Raw genomic sequence first — 17,012 nt, forward strand, 5'->3', positions numbered from 1 at the left:
GGGTGATAGAGCAAGACCCTGTCTCAAGCTAAGCTTTATAATATTAGCAATGCATTTTAGGCAACCTGAAGTCTTACCACCAAATAGTCAGTCTTTGAGAATGAGTAGATCTGGAGAGAGTCTCCTCTGAATCCCTCCCACTCTCCTGATTCATACAAGTGTAATGGTCCTGCAAGGACAGAGGAAAGAGTTGCGTGTAACCCAGGCTAAACCTAACCTAACCTTTCTTCTCTGGATTCCTAAAAAACAAAATGAAGGGAAACAAGAAACCAATCAATAACCATCACATGAAAACATGACCACTGCTTAGAAAGTCCATGAATGAAATCATACACACACACACACACACACACACACACACACACACACACACACCCCACCCACCAAAGCTTACCTTTCTTTTATCTTCATCTGTTGATTCAAATTTGAAAGTAGCCCTATGCTGAGGGGGGAAAAAAGGGAAACAATGTCATTTTAAATACATGGATTTTTAAAGTTTGGCTATGTTTAATATCTAATATAATGTCCTCATAAAAATGTTGCCTTCCGGTATCTCAATATTCTTATTACAGTAAGAGATAGGCATGTAAACAAATAATTATAAGGCAGTGTGAAAAGACTACAGCAGAAATATAGATAAAAGAGCACAGTGAACCAAGCCACTAACTGCCCAGCAAAATCTGGAATGGCTTTCACAGAATACAGAGCATTTTGCACTGGATCTTGAGGGATAAACAGGAGTATGCCAGAGGCAATTGTAATGCATTCCAGGAACAAAAACAAAGGCTCGAATGTATGAAAACTATATGATATATTTGTGAAATAAGCAACTTTGTGAGACTGGAACACAGGACATATGTTTGGGAGTGGGGCATGGAGGAAGATGAGAATGGAAATGTAGACTGGACAGTGATTTGGAAGGGCCTTCCAACGTTGCTGAATTTATACTTTTTTTTTCATATGCAATAAGAAATCATCAGAGAATTGTGGATAGGGAAGTTTGATAATTTGATATTTCAGATAAGTAATTCAATAAGAATAAGAGTTTAAATCATGGTGGCTCCACCACTTACTAGCTGTGACCTTGAGCAAGTAAACTCTCTGGAACTGGGCTTCTCACCCAAAAACAGGGTGTACCTAGTTCACAGAGTGACTGTGACAGTTAAAAAAGCTAAAGCATGTATATAAATCACAATCTCAGTGCTGGCAAGTAGTAATACTCAGTAAATATCACTGTTATAATAATGATGATGCCAATGATTATGAGGAAAAAATAATTGGAAAGGCAGAGAGTGTTATAACTCTTCTGCGATGATCGGCAATACTATGTTTTCCACACTGTAGCTGAAGTGGAAGAGAATAGAAGACAGAGTAAGTTGGCTTGCCCATGATCACAGAAAGAATGGTGGTACGCCAAAAATAGAGCAGAGAATTCCTCATTCTCCCCCGAAGTTTTATTCAAGAGAACCAAGTACTCTTAAGAATTCTAAGCCTTCCTATTAAAAAAAAAAAAAAAAAAATCTCCACTGAAGATTTCTCTACTTTTTCTTTTTTCTTTCTTTCGTTGGCCACAGTGACAAATATTTACTGCCAATCCACCAAGAATGAAGTACACTAAGTACTAAAGATATCATCATTACAGGTGGTTCTGCGTTGACGTCTTTGTAGAAGCAGCAATTTTTGAAATTAAAGACGACGGCGAAATACTGGCAGAGAAGTTCTGAATATAAAAAATGGTCAGAGGGAAGACTCAGAGGTAGGAGACAGTGGCCATCTAAAGGAGGGAGGCTGCCTTGAATATGGATGCAAAATAATTTTTTTAAAAAAGACACAGATTTTAAAATGTATACCTGAATTGGCAAATAGGTGACAGGCAACCAGAGGAAGACTATAACGGAGATGTGACCAGCATTCTGGAAGAATATTTTGGGCAGTAGTTCACAGGTCAGATTAAAGAAGACCAAGACTAAGAACATAACACCCTGTGAGGAATGGACATCAACAATCCAGGCATGAAACTCCTGGTGGCAGTATAATCTGATATAAACCTTAAAAGAGAAAGTGATTTGGCAACACTTACTAGAAGCCATAAAAATATTCATAACCTTTGACCCAGAACTCCTACTCCTACGAATTTGTCCTAATGATCATCTGGAAGGAGAGAATTATATGTGCCAGTATCACTGTAGTGCTATCTAACATTGTGGAGGAAAAAAGTGAGAACTGGAATAACCAACAGGGGACTGATGGAATGCTGGGCATGTGACAATATTCTATCATATATATCAGATTCACCCGACAAAATATTATGTAACAATTTTTAAAAAAGAAAACTCACTGTTGGTATATTATTTTCATAATAAAAAAGAAATTTTAAAAATGGATAAATAATGAATAAAGAATAAGAAAAAGAAGGATGAGAGGAAAGACTGTAAATCTGAGGGCTATACTTGGAAATGTATTGACCTAAGGTTTAGTGAAAATTAACATTAGACTTAAAAGTGGCAGATATCAGGTTAACGTTGTAAACTAATGCTCTGTAAAGATTCAATGCAAATGAAAATAACTGTACTAAGAAAACAAGAAAATCTATTTTTTTGCCATTATATGTGAAATACTAATTCCATAAATTATGTGGAATAAATGTACCTACTTGTTAATATAATGGTTCTTCTAAACTTTTTTTTGGCATTTATGGTAAGGGGACAGAAAAATAAATTGCCTTTTGGACAGATACTCAACAAGTTATAAAAATGTCTTTTAAACAGTTCCTATGTAGAACTAATCTTTTAAGATGGGAATTCAGAATAGTACCAAGGTCTAATTATTCTGTTGCTCTTTATTAGAAAATATAATGGTATGTGAGGCACTACAAATTGAATCTGGAATGTGCCAATCTATTCAGAAGCTCAAACCTCTAAGACTGGATCCAACAGATGTTGGCTTCTATAAAGCTGGGTTCTTTTATCCAACTTAGATCATACTTAACTTATTCCGTACCCCTATCTATATTCTCCCCTTTCAAAGTCTGAAATCGGGAAAAAGGGAACAAGCATTTCCAGCTGTACATGCATTTCTAGAACTGTTAGCCAACAGTCAGCTATCTCATCTTCTTTATATGTATAATTTCCATAGAAACAGGAGGAAAAAATCAAATATAAAAAGTTAAACTGGTCGGGCACAGTGGCTCACGCCTGTAATCCTAGTACTTTGGGAGGCAGAGGTGGACAGATGGCTTGAGCACAGAAGTTTGAGACCAGCCTGAGTGACACGGTAAAATTCCATCTCAAAAAAAAAAAAAAAAAAAAGAGTTAAACCATTGTTCAATTTACATACCAAGCAAGCTAACGGCCCAGTGACACACCAGACTCATTACGAGGACTCCTCACTGCAGGTTTCACACCCCATGAATAAGCTCTAAAAAGCTCAGGATATCAGGAGTCAGACAACCCTGAGTTTGAGTCCAGTCTTCCTGCTTACTAAAAGTATAAACCTGGTCAAGTTATTCAACTTCACTACCTATCAAATTTCCTTATCTTTATATAAGCATGGAACCTTGCACATAGTAGCGTTCAATGGCCACTACTGTTATTGCTGAATAACCAATGGTGTGGTATCTGGCCAAATATTGAACTATGAGAGAAATAGGAGTAATTTCATAGCTTTCTAAAGATATACTCAAACAGCACTACTACAAGGGAATAAACCCAGTAGGGGTGGTGTATGTGGTGGTTTCATGAACAGAGATGGCTTCTACAACTAAAAATCAGTAACAGATTATATAATATAAACTGGAAATAAGAACAAAGTATAACAAAGGAACAGCCCACTAAACATGCTTCTCTGCAAAAACCTACAGAGTAAACTCAAAGAGTCAAGAGCCCAACTTCCAAAGTAGAAAACAAAAAGTCCTCTTACATAGTCCTGGATACTTACATATTCTATTCAAATGTAGAAGCTATGTGTATAGAACTGTTCCAGTATTAGGTCTCTGTCAATCAGGTTCTTCTAGCACATAAATGAAGACCTCATTGCCAGCAGTCTTGTTTTCTTCTCCTGTGAGGACTACTCCTAGAGACCTACCTACCTGTCATCTTAAATACCTTTCATTTAGCCAAAAGCTTGCCATACTTCAAAACTGGAATCCTGTTGAAACTTGCTATGGGGTAGTCATATGCCCAGGTGGCCTGTATGGCCGCCAAGCCACCTCTCTGGTTATCATCATACTTGATAAGCCACCTATTAAATGAGGGGGTTGGGTTCAATTATTTTTGAGGTTCCTTTAGCATAACTGTCCTGTGATATAAGAAATCACGATACTACTCTATACCTCAGGGCCCTTAGTCACTGTTTGTTATTGATAATCACGATAATGGTAGCAACTAATCTCTCTACTAAATCTGTTATTAGAAAAGGTCTGAGGGCTGGGCACTGTTCCTCACACCTGTAATCTCAGCACTTTGGGAGGCTGAGGACCAGGAACTCAAGACCAGCCTCCAGCCTAGGCACATGGTGAGACCCCAATCTCTACTAAAAAAAAAAAAACAGACCTGAGGGGGAGCCAGAGCTTGAATAGTCTAACAGTCTAGACTAGAACGATACATACTTCCCCAAGTTAACAGTTCATTGTATTATTAAAGTGGAGGTGATTAGGACCCAACAGTAGCCAAAGGATTCTGCATCTGTGGATTCAACCAAACATGGCTTGAAAATATCTAGGGAAAAAAAAAATTGTGTCTGTGTTGAACAAGTGCAGGCTTTTTTTTTCTTGGCATTATTCCCTAACTAATACAATACAACTATTTGTATTGCATTCACATTGTATTAGGTATTACAAGTAATCCAGAGATGATTTAAAGTATACAGGAGGGGCTGGGCATTATGGCTCACACCTGTAATTCCAGCATTGGGAGGCTGAGGCAGGCAGATCACTTGAGGTCAAGAGTTCACGACAAGCCTGGTCTACATGGTGAAACCCTGTCTCCACTAAAAATACAAAAATTAGCCAGGCACAGTGGGGTGCACCTGTAATCCCAGCTACTCAGGAAGCTAAGGCAGGAGAATTGCTTGAACCAGGGAGACACAGGTTGCAGTGAGATGACATCGAGCCACTGCACTCTAGCCTGGGCAACAGAGCAAGACTCTGCCTCAAAAAAAAAAAAAAAAAAAAAAAAAAAAAAGTAAATACAAGGATGTGCCCAGATTACATGCAAGTACTATTCTGTTTCCTATCAGGGACTAAAGCATTTGAAGATTTTGGTATCCACAGATTCTGGTATCCACAGGAGATCCTGCAAGCAATCCCCTTTGGATTCTGAGAAATAACTGTAGTATACTGCTCCTGAAAAAGAAACTTTTTCTGTGCTCAAAAACAGAAGAGACAGGGTAAAGGCAATATAGCCCCGCAAAAAGATCCCTGGATATTGAATCTGAAGACCAGGCCACCATTTCCTAGCTCTGTGACCTTGAGCCTGTATATAGAATACTTCCATCTCCCTCATAAGTTTTAATATGAGAGGATTAATGTAAGAGGAATTAATAAAAGATGACATACAAAATGTGAAAGTGCTTGCAATAATACATAGTACATAGCAGGCACTCAATAAATGTTAACAGGTGAATTGAGAGGAGACAAAAACAATCACTCTTCCCATTTAAAAAAAAAAAAAAAAAAAAGGCCTGGAACGGTGGCTCACGCCTGTAATCCCAGCACTCTGGGAGGCCAAGGTGAGTGGGGGGAATCACAAGGTTAGGTGTTTCAGACCAGCCTGGCCAACATGGTGAAACCCCTTGTCTACTAAAAAAATACAAAAATTAGCCAGGCATGTTGGCATGCGCCTGTAATTCCAGCTACTCAAGAGGCTGAGGCAGAACTGCCTGAACCCAGAAGGTGGAGGTTGCAGCGAGCCGAGATAGTGCCACTGCACTCCAGCCTGAGTGACAGAGCAAGACTCCATCTCCAAAAAAAAAAAGAAAAGAAAAAAGAAAAAGAAAAACAAAGAATTTTCCTATGCTGAGTCCTATGTTGCGTTATGCCCTTGACAAACAGACAAGTTTCATTCTTTCTGGGATAGATAGATCTTTCCTCTCCCAAAATAAAAAAGGTCAGTGAATGAAGCAAGATGGCTTGGAAATGAGAGTCTACATAACACAGTAGAAACAGATGTTTCCTGGAGTCAGACAGGTATCTCTCAAAGTGGTACAAGGTATTTTGCTACCTATTAGAAAAAGAAGGGGAAGAATGGAGCATAGTCCCAAATTTTAATATTGTGCTACACCAACTCACACCACATGTTTAATTTTTTTTGTTCAAAGCTAACAGTTATGGGGTGCTTCCTCAGCGGCAGGCACTGCTTTATACATGTAACTCATTTAATCCTAACAAGCCTATGATATAGTTACTATTATTGTCTCCATTTGGCGGATGAGGAAACTAAGCCACAGCAAAGTTAAGTAACTTGTCTTAGGGCCACATAAGCCATTAAGTTGAGGATCAGAGGCCAGGCCGGCTCCAGAACCTATGCTCTGGCTACACGACCTCTTAGGTACCCTGGCCATTGTAACTGTAACTTACTAAGTGAGTACTTCCTAGGTGCACTGTGCCCAGTATTAGCATTATATTTCACTTAATGTAATCCTTGAAATAATTTAAGGGAATGTGATATTATCCCTATTTTATAGATAAGGCAACTGAGACACAGAGGCTTAATATAATTATCCATAATCATGAAGCTAATAAACGGCAGAGTTGGGATTTGATGCCAAAACCCACCACCTTTCCACTATACCTGACTGCCTCCTTTCACGGACTAGTTTTATCAGAGAAATAAGGTGACATAAAGAACCTCCCCACTACTCTCCCAAACAATGAACCAGTCTGTCTCTCTCTACATCATTCATTTCTCTCTATTGGACTCCTCAATGCCCCATAATCACCTCATAATCCAAACATTTCTCAAATCAATTTTTCCAGATAAGGAAACTGAAGTATATGGTACCTAGCTATTTTTTCCAGAGTTCCAAATTCCATATACCATAGAGCTGGGCAATTTAATTCCACCTCCCCATTCTTATTGCCTGAACCACTATAAACATACATCTACTTCCTATTCATCTGCTCCCAAAATCTCTCCCTTTGAGGGACAAAACCTCACTGCAATATGATGCTCAGTCATTTTCTTTGTACTATAAGCAGTCCTACTATACTGGGCCTACTACAGTCAGTATTAAATAGGAAAGCTTACTGGCTGGGCACAATGGTTCACACCTATAATCCCAGCATTTTGGGAGGCCGAGGTCAGAGGATTGCTTGAGCCTAGCAGTTTGAGAGCAGCCTGGGCAACATAGTGAGACCCCATCTTTACAATAAATGAATTTAACAAGTTACCCAGGTTCTGTGGCACACACCTGTAGGTCCAGCTACTTGGGAGGGGCAGGGGGAGGAGATGGAAGTTACAGTGAGCCATGATCACACCAGTGCACTCCAGCCTGGGCGACAAATACAGACCCTGTCTCCAAAAAGAAAAAAGAAAGAAAAAGAAGAGAGCGCTTTCTTCTGAAAGAGCTAACTGCCCCAGTTCACATCTAGTCAGAGCACTCTCAGGCTTCATCCCAAAATTACAAGTGTTTGGGAATCTTTTGAAACACTTCAGGATACCACTTTAAGCAACACACACCATGCAAAACACCTTAAAAACATTCCCAATACAAAAGGGGAGCTGGAGAAGTTCAGGATTTAAGCTCTGACAGCACCTGGCCAGGAATGGTAAGCAGATACCAATCTGGAGGGAGACCAACAAGAAGAGATAAATTGGAGGAAGCAAATCTGATTTCTAATTAGTTTAGCCATAAAGGGAAAGAGAAATATTAAAGAAGGTGATTATATTCAGTTGAAGGTCTTTCTTCCTCCCCTACAGAAACAAATTCCTATTTACTGCTGGGTATCTGGCATATAATAAATGCTGAATTGGCTGATTGAACAAATGGCCAAGTTCTCTGTTGCATTTCTTGCTTCTGAAAATCAGTTTGGAGCTGCCTCATATCTTTTCTGGAAAGCAGTAATAAATTGGGTTAAATCATTATAATTTCCACAATATGCATTAAATGAGTTATTCCTAAACTAGGCAGACATGTTCAACAGTAAAGCACATCAGAAAGTGAAACAGCTAAGATATGAATAGTTAGAACCTGTGTATCCTCCCAAGGAAAGCAACACAGTACTGTAGAAAGAGCGCTGTACTTGGAGTTGGACGACCCAAATTCAAATCTCTGCTCCATCTCTCAGTAGCTGTGTGGACTTGGGACCACATTATTATCCTAAATTTTATCATTTGTGAATTGGGGAATACCATCACTCTCCTCACAGGCTTTTTGGGAAGATTAAATGGGAATTAAGTCGCCAGCATGCCATTTCTGCCCTGGGTAGAAAAGATTCAAAAAATTAGACACGAATTGTCAATAATACAAAGTGGATGGATGCAGTGGTAGGCACAAAGCAAACACTGAAGGGGGAGATTATGTACGGAGGCAAAAGAAAGAAAAACATTACACAGCTAGGTTGTGACTTGGTGTTGGGTGTGTTTCACAGAAGGGAGTCGTCAGTCATTCCTATAAAGGAGTCTCCTAAACTAAAAGATAAAGGTGTGGTAGGCTATCTTTTGAAGTGAGCATGTAAAATTCCTGGAAGGAAGTAATGAAGAGCTAACGGTTCTTGGAAAGAGATTGAGAGAACTGACGGATTTATAACAAGATACTCTTTTACAGCAGAGTTGTAAAGTGGAAGGAACTAAACTGGAATACGAGCTCCAAGTATGACCTTGGGCAAGTTATTTAACCAATCTAGAGTCTCAATTGCAAAATGCAGATAATACCTCACAGAATTGCTCTAAGATTAAATGAGATAATGGACAGCAAAGCTGTTAATGCGATACAAATAATAGGTATCATTAAGAGTTACATTCTCCACCCACTTACAAAATAATACGTCCATGACCTTGGGCGTGATTTCAGCTCTTTGCACCTCGGTTTCCTCATCTATAAAATGGGGAGGATGAGCCCATCTACCCTATAAACACTCTGAGGATCAAAGGAGACCATAGATGAGACACCAATGCCTTGAAAACCGTACCATGCTCAAGGTATAGAAAAAACTGCCACTGTCGCTATACATTTTATGCATGTCAGGGGATGTGTTTATGCAGGGAAGCACGTATTTTTATGCTACACAGGTGAGGAAGCCTCGCATGCATTTATGCATCCAGGAGTGGGGCACGGGGCACAGATGCACATCTACGGATTCCGGGGGTGTGACTTGCACGCCTGAGAGGAGGACCGGAGGTCAAGCTGCTGGGCCAGGAATCAGAGGAGTGGGCGCTAGAGTGGGGGTAGTGGGATGCAGGACACACGGATGGAAAAGGCTGGGGGCACAAACACGCATGCCCAAGCCGGAAACGTTTTCGTGGAAGAGCAATGCGCATCCCCGGAATGAGGGGGGTGGGGAAGGATGCGATGTGCAAGCACGGAGGGCGGCCCGGGGGTGCGATATCGCACGCCCGGGGCCAGGACGCTTTACCTTGTCGCTGTAATCCCTCAGGACCCGCTCGATAGCCCCCGCTTCGCCGGCCCGGACGATGTAGAGGGCGCGCTCCTCATCCATGGCCGCAGGTGCGGGGGAGCCGCGGCCGCTCTGCGCGCCCAAGCCGCTGACTCCAGGTAAACGCCTCGCGCCCCCGCTCGCTCGCTCCTTCCCAGCTTCCTTCCTTCCCTCTTTCCCTCCCTCCCTTCTGCCTCCAACCCGCCAGCCTCCGCCCGGGCCGGCCCTACGTCACCGCCCCTCAACTTTCACCCCGCGACGTCACCGCTCCCCCAGCAACCGGCGCCTCACGGCCGCCCCCGACCAGGCCCAGGACTAGGTCGAGGCCTGGCGAGCGGACCGAGGCGGGGTCAGGCTCGAGGCTCTGCTTGCTCTCTTGCCTCTCCCTCCCTCGGAAAAGTGTCTGGTTTTTTGAGGGGGCTTTCACAGACTGAACCGTTCTTTTCCTGACCCTCCTCTATGAATCATTCTCGGCGGACAAGAGCAACTCTTCTCTTCTCCGCCCATCTACGAACCAGCAGCTAATGGACTACAATTCCCTGCATGCAGTGGGGTTATCCCGCTCTTCCATCTGATTTACTGGAGTGCCAATGGCATTCTGGGATTAGTAGTCATCCAGGCGGAAAGACTTCCCTCCAAGGGCATGCTGGGAACTGTGGTACGGCGAGGGCCGGAAATGGGAGTCTGGCGGCCGCCTGAGGCCGGCGGCGGGGAGACCGTTAGAGGGAGGGTCTAAGCCTCTGCCTTGGTTTTGTTCCTTACGCTGCTAAATGTCCTGCTCCAGCCTCGGCTGGTTGGGCTGGCTGGACTGGCTGATGGTCGCGGAAACTGCCAGCCCTTGGTGGGAACTGTCAAGCACCGGTTTAAATCCCTTTTCTCATTTAGCGGTTTCGGTCTCGGAAATTCCTTCCACTCTTGTTTGCATTCTTGTTATGTACTCAGCTACAGTAACGTGGGAAATAATCTAAGGCAGTTATCTGGATAAAAGAGGACCTGGCGATTTTTTTTTTTTTTTTTTGGCCTTAATCTTAATCTCTAGAATACATCTCGTGCCACCGGGCTCCAGACTTTCTTAGGTAATTTCCCTATATCCTCTAATTCTCAACACAAGTTTTTGTGGAAACAAAAAGGAACTCGAATAGTTTAATTTATCTTAAGTCCTACGGCCAGGGAATGGGAAAATCGTAGTTTGAAACCAGGCCTTCCCCCACCCCCACCCCGAAGCGGCTGCTCTAAGACAAGGAATTGTAATACTACTGATACAGTAGCGGTGGTGGTGATGATAAAGGTTCTCATGGCCTCAGTGGTAATTACGTGCCAGGCGCTCTGTTAATACTTCACCTGTGTTAGCTCAATCAACTTCATACACATTCATTCAACAAGTATTTCAGAGCCTGTGCTGTGCCCAGGCACTGTTCAATGCAGTGTGGTTACAGTGGGCCCAAAACAAAGTCCTTGCCTTCGTGGAGCTTCCATTCTAGTGAGCACCCACATGAGTTACTCTCATTAAGATGAGGAAACTTTAAGTCTTGGAGAGGTTAATTGGTTAATTTATTGAAATTGCACATTTGTGGAAACTGAATTTGAACTCAGAGCCCGTTCTCTTTCTGCTCTCCCAAGCTCGAGTTGATGGAGAGTGGATGAATTCTCCCAGTAACTCCCAAGTTTTTCATTCCAAGCAGCCTTTATCAGTAATCATCCTTGATGCCTCCCCTACCAATCTCTCCCTCTTGAGCTGTGCTGAAGAGAAACTAGAAGGGGCTAAAGTTTATTCATCTAATAATTGAATTTCTTCTATATTGTGCTAGATATTCTGCTAGATACTGGGAATTTGGAGATAAGAATAAATGAGACCTGAGTGTATGGAGCTTTTGATCTTTCTGTGTATTATACTTTCCATGGAGCAAACATTTATTGAGCATATTCGTTGAGTCAAGCATTGGAGCAGGTGCTCTGTAATTAAGTCAGAAAGATTTTAATCCATCTCTCCAAAAAGCACATTTTAGTAAGGTCTTGGAATAGTTAGCTGAATTCCTAAGGTAATAGTAACATCTTGCAATTGTTTTTAACTGTTTACAGAACATTTTAATAGCTCGTTATCTCAATGGATCATTGGGGAAGGTATGTTTCCCACTTTATAGATAAGAAAATAGGATCAGACAAGTTAAGTCACAAGAACTGGGACTCAGACTGAGAGCTGTTAACAAAGTATTTGGGTACCTACTCTGTGTCCAGTACAGTACTAAGTGCTTTGGGGGTAGCCATATGTTTGTTTTTGGAGCAAGGGTCTCCCAGAGACGATATTAAACAAGCACAGAGTATTTTATTTCAGTAGAGATGTTTCTCTTTAGAATCCTTTTAGAAGGTCTCTGACATTTCAGGCACATGTCTTTGAAATGTCTGTTTGCCAGAAATAGGCTATGTTTTTAGGCTCCAATTCTGTACTTCTAAAAAGAGATTTAAAAAATGTAAAACCACATGAATTAACGACTTAGGAAGTTGTACTTTAGTAATTTTAATTAAATGTTAGTATTCTGATTTTATAACTCAAAGGAATCTTTGACTCTAATTCATCTTTTGACCACTGACGAGACTCTGGTTCCAGAAAAATTAAGTGGCTTGTCCAAGGTCAATAGTTACAAGCAGACTCTGGGAATGAAGTCTAGACCAACTGAGTCCTAGGTTACTACATCACTTTACCTCCTTGAACATTAGTTATGGGATACTTTCAGGGACTAGAGACTCTAGTACTGTTTCAACTCCACTTCCTGGTGATGCTTGGGTTGCATGATAGCAAGGAATTAAGATTTAGAGCCTTGGTAATCAAAGCAACAAATATTTATTCACAAGTTGTTGCTCTTAGAAACAGTAATGTAGTAATCCTATACATATCTATGGACAGAGCTTTTAAATTCTGAAAATATTTCCATGTAGATTATTTGATTTAATTCTTGTAGTAGCTGACATCATACAGTCAATAAGACAGGCACTGTCTTCTTTTTTACAGAGAAAAGGGAAATTCAGGGTATTGATTAGCTGGCTTGTAAGCAAAGAAGTTTGCTAATAAATGGTATGGTTAAGGGCTAGAAGTGCCCTGGCCTCTGATAACATAAAATGTTATGGACTTTCAGGTTAGGGCCAATGAAAAAGCCTGCAAATAGATACTAGTCATTTATTTTGGACTTTGATATCCTGCTGTGGCATTTCCTCTTGCCATGACAATGGGCTAGTTGCTGTGTGCCAAATTGAAAGCCTTTAATGAGTACCTGGTGCTAACAGCTTTAAAGTTCAACTGTTCCATATGTAATACTTTTAATACATTTTCTTTAGAAGAAAGCAGAAATGTAAAGCCTTAGCAGCTTGGTCTATTGGCTATAGCTCCAGAATTGGAGTTCAGAGAATTCCACTAATTCAAGATATGACTTGTCACTCAGCAACCACCACCTCACTATGTGAAGCCACTCACTCAACCCTTTTTGAGGTTTAGAAAATTAGAACTGAAATAATATCTGGATTAATCCCACAGTGTCCTTAGCTGCTAAACTAAGGAATTGATCTAGATATTATTTCAGTTCTAAATTTTTCAATTCTAAAATTTTGTGATTCTCAGAAAAACAAAACCACCTTTAAATATGCTCATTCTTTAGAAAAACCTATTAATAAGAGTGGAGGTGTGAAAATCAATATGTGCAAATCAGATATCAATATATGTGCAAATTATTCCTTGGGCATACCTCCAAAGATTCTGATTCAGTTGATCTGTGGTGAAGTCTGGATACTGGTAGTTTTAAAAGCTTCTCAGTTGATTTGAAGAAGCACCCAGTTTTGAGAACCGCTGGATCAATATTTTGGCAGAGTATCTACCATTGAACTGGTTTTTTGATAGACCCCCAAACTCACATGCATATAACTCATTAGTCTTTGTGAAATAACCTGGCATTTTGAAAGTTATTTTTATTTCATTTTTTACCAAGAATACAGTCTCAGCCAGGTGCAGTGGCTCATGCCTGTAATCCAAGCACTTCAGGAAGCCAAGGTGGGCACATCACTTGAGGTCAAAAGTTCGAGACCAGCCTGGCCAAAATGGTGAATCCCCATTTCTACTAAAAATACGAAAACTGGGTATGGTGGTACATGCCTGTAATCCCAGCTACTTGGGAGGCTGAGGCCAGAGGATCACTTGAAGTCGGAAGGCACAGGTTGCAGTGAGCCAAGATTGTGCCATTGCACTCCAGCTGGCAACAGAGCGAGACTCTGTCTCAAAAAAAAGAAAGAAAGAAAGAAAAGGAAAAAAAATGAATGCAGTCTACCTTTTATAGCAAAGTTAATGTAGTTTGATCCTTTAACATATTTAGTGCTCACTGGAGCACAGCATTGTCTTAGATATCATAAAAATTTTTTAAAGTATAAATAATTGATTCTGTCCTTTGGGGATATGAGAAACAACCAAACAATAAACTAATCTTTTTTACTTATAGGAAAGAAGAAATTGAGCATAGTACTGCACACATCGAAGCAAAGTAAACATTAATGGGAAGGAGAGTATTCAGAATACCCTTCTTGAAGGAGGTGATCTATAGAGGGATGGTGGAAAGAACATAGAGGGCTCTCAGACAGGGGGAAATGCTGTGAGAAAAGGTCAGGAGGCCAAAATTAACAAGACGCTTGTTGAGAAATGATACCAACTTGGTTGAACTTGGAAGCCAGCAATGGAGATTTCTTAGAGGTCAGTTTGGTCAGTGGGAAAGGAAAAGTTAAATAGGAAAGATGTTTCATAATCAATGATGACTCTATAACCAGCCAGTCCAATTTCAACTTACAACATACCGCATTCCTAAAAATGTTACCTTACAATGCTGTGTGACATAAAATTAAATAGAATTGGGAGACAGGAGGGGAGGATCTGTTGCTGATTGTCTTCAGATCTTTAAGCACATTATTTTATCTCTGGATCTCATAATATTAGAGTTAGACTAGATGACTTCAATGGTTTTTTTTTTTTTAACTCTTAAAATTTTACTTGATTCAGCCTTTCAGCACCTTTATGAGGTTCCTCAGTAATATTTGCTGTATTCTGATTGCTTAAATTGAGCCCATGCCGTTAGTCGTTGGCAAATATCCCTCTAGTTGTTTAATATTGATTGACTACCCACAGTGGGACTCATAGATTAAACACACAAAATAGGCTCTGCCCTTTAGGAGTTTTTATTTATCCAAGAGCAGGAATGTGGGTCAGACCTATTTGCATCTCGCTGACTTGGAATCCCATCCAAACACCTCTTGGGAAAACCCAGCACTTTGGGTGGCAATGCTGTAATGTGGTGAGAGAACCCGGACTGAGAATTGGAAAACCTGGTTTTTAGTCCTGACTCACTGCATGAGTCTCAGAAGCCGATCATTTGTCAAATTCCTTGAAACCCTTCTGGCAAATTTTTTTTTTTTTTTTTTTTACTCTAACAGGAAAACCTGAAAGCCAAAAGACTTCTAGTTTGAATTTTAACTCTGGGTGTTCAGGGATAAATCACTTGCCTTCTTTGAGCACCGATTTTTCTCAACTATAATGAGCGTAATTATACCTACTTTGCAGTAGGTTGGAAGGGTTAAAAGAGATGGCTGTCAAAGTGGCCAGCAAGGCAGACCTGGCATGGAGTAGCCACTAAAATGTTAGCTGAACCGGAATGAAAAATGCAACCTTCCTTAGAAAGATGCGAAGATTCAGGGCTAAACATCTTGCAGTTCCTATGGATGCACAAATGCATGAGTTTTGTTGTTACTGCTGTTGTTTCTAACAACAGCAAAGTGATTCCAATGTGTTGCTTTGGTCTTTAGACCATGAAGTTCAACATTTTAACACTGACATGCTGTAAGACAGTTTGGGGATAGTGACTGTTACGGGTATGTGTGTGTAAATAGGAATCTAAAACACTCTTTCAATACCCTCTCCCCATATCAATGCCTTTGCAATTAAGTTTATTGAGATTCACATGTCAGAGGAAATATATTCTCACAACCTTTCTTCCCACCACCTCCTTTTGCAGTAAGGCATTAATTTACTTACCAACATTTGATTAAACTCTTAAGGTTCGACCCTAGGAGGAGGTAGCGGTGGACAAAGGATTATTGTCATTCATCATCAACACATTTTAGTCTTCCCCTCGAGTTGCCCATAAAGGATTAGCATTTCCCTGAAAGGAGGAGGACAGAATAAATTGCGTCTACCGCCAAAGAACTGCCAGCTCCTTTCAGCTGGGGGCACATACCGGGAGCTTTTCCCATATTAGTCAGCTTTATCTCAACTTTTGGGCAGTGCCTACATCTGAATTTCATGGGTTTCAGGGTCAGTCAAAACAGAATTGTAGGGCTGTTGAGGTCAGAGGCCACCTCTGTCAAAGAGTAGTGACCTTAACAGCAAGAGGTAGCCAGTCTCCTCCATGTTCCCTCCTCCCCCACCCCAATGACTTCATTCTAGTGAATGCTTGGCTCATTGCATGCCCCCCTGCAGAGCTTTTTTTTCCGACCTGGTAATAAAAATCCTCTGTGACCTGGTATTTTTTTTTCATTATTACTGATTTTCTTTTATTCCTGTTTCTCTATAGAATAACCAAATCTCGGTCATAAATAATGCACTGGTTTGTATGTACATTGGGAAATGACAGAGGGAAAGGTAGTCTGCCATTTATTTACAGTGAGCGGAATGCCACCTCTGGTGTAGGGGAAGATCTGGTGCCCAGCTTAGAAACTGCCTGCCTTTCATGAGCACAAAAATTTCCCAGAACTTCTGAAACTGTTTTCCACCCCAGTAGGTTCTATTACCACAGTCAAGGTTGATTTTTAAAACTGCAGAACTGCTTAGGAGAGGGGAATGGAAGTTGGGATGGAGGTGGGTGGGTGGGAAGAAAAGTAGGAAGGAGGAAGACTGTGCTTTAGTAGAAAGCACAGACAGGCTCTGGAGTAGTATTTCTCTTCTTGTGTTTTGAAAATTAATATATAGAGAGAAACGGAGTCTCATGATGTTGCCATGCTCTTAAATTCCTGGCCTCAAGTGATCCTTCCACCTTGGTCTCCCAGCGTGCTGTGATTATAGTGTGAGCCACTGTGCCTGGAGTACTTTTCAGATCCCAGCTCTGCCACTTAAACTGTAACCTTTGACAAGACATTAAGCTGCTCAGAGGCTCCATTTATTCACCTGTAAACAGAAGCGATTATGTCACTGGTATTGCAGGGAACTGTGAGAAGCACACATGGTGAGTCTAATGTGCCTGGTACAGAGTAGACTTTAATAAATGGAAGACTCCATGGATGAAGGCAGATCTATTTCAGAAATGTGTCCCTGAGTGTGAGATGAGGGAAGAGTGTTGCCGACTTCGCATTTAAAGATCATCCTTCTGCCTTGACTATATTTTGTTTCTTAAGACATCTT

At 41.0% G+C, this 17,012-nt stretch overlaps 1 protein-coding gene across 11 annotated transcripts in view; it reads right to left on the minus strand.

Moving 5' to 3' along the window:
* RIC8B (RIC8 guanine nucleotide exchange factor B) overlaps nucleotides 1-9,814 on the minus strand; it is a 116,312-nt gene extending 106,498 nt beyond the window's left edge. For 4 of the 11 annotated variants that reach the window (XR_012518345.1, XR_745099.3, XM_039471762.2 and 1 more), the window contains exons 1-2: nucleotides 9,572-9,814; nucleotides 395-442 (exon numbers count right to left, since the gene is read on the minus strand). Coding sequence is in view for 8 of the 11 variants with exons in the window: in XM_039471762.2 (XP_039327696.1) it covers nucleotides 395-442; nucleotides 9,572-9,655 (132 nt within the window). In the remaining 3 variants the exon portion in view is untranslated. Of the gene's footprint in view, nucleotides 1-77; nucleotides 190-394; nucleotides 443-8,973; nucleotides 9,548-9,571 lie in introns of those variants that run through there. The other 7 variants (XM_003929647.4, XM_010340248.3, XM_074402295.1 and 4 more) reach the window with 7 other exon arrangements.
* Nucleotides 9,815-17,012: the final 7,198 nt, after the last annotated feature.

The sequence above is a fragment of the Saimiri boliviensis genome, chromosome 7 (genome assembly GCF_048565385.1).
Source record: "Saimiri boliviensis isolate mSaiBol1 chromosome 7, mSaiBol1.pri, whole genome shotgun sequence".
Lineage (NCBI taxonomy): Eukaryota > Metazoa > Chordata > Mammalia > Primates > Cebidae > Saimiri > Saimiri boliviensis.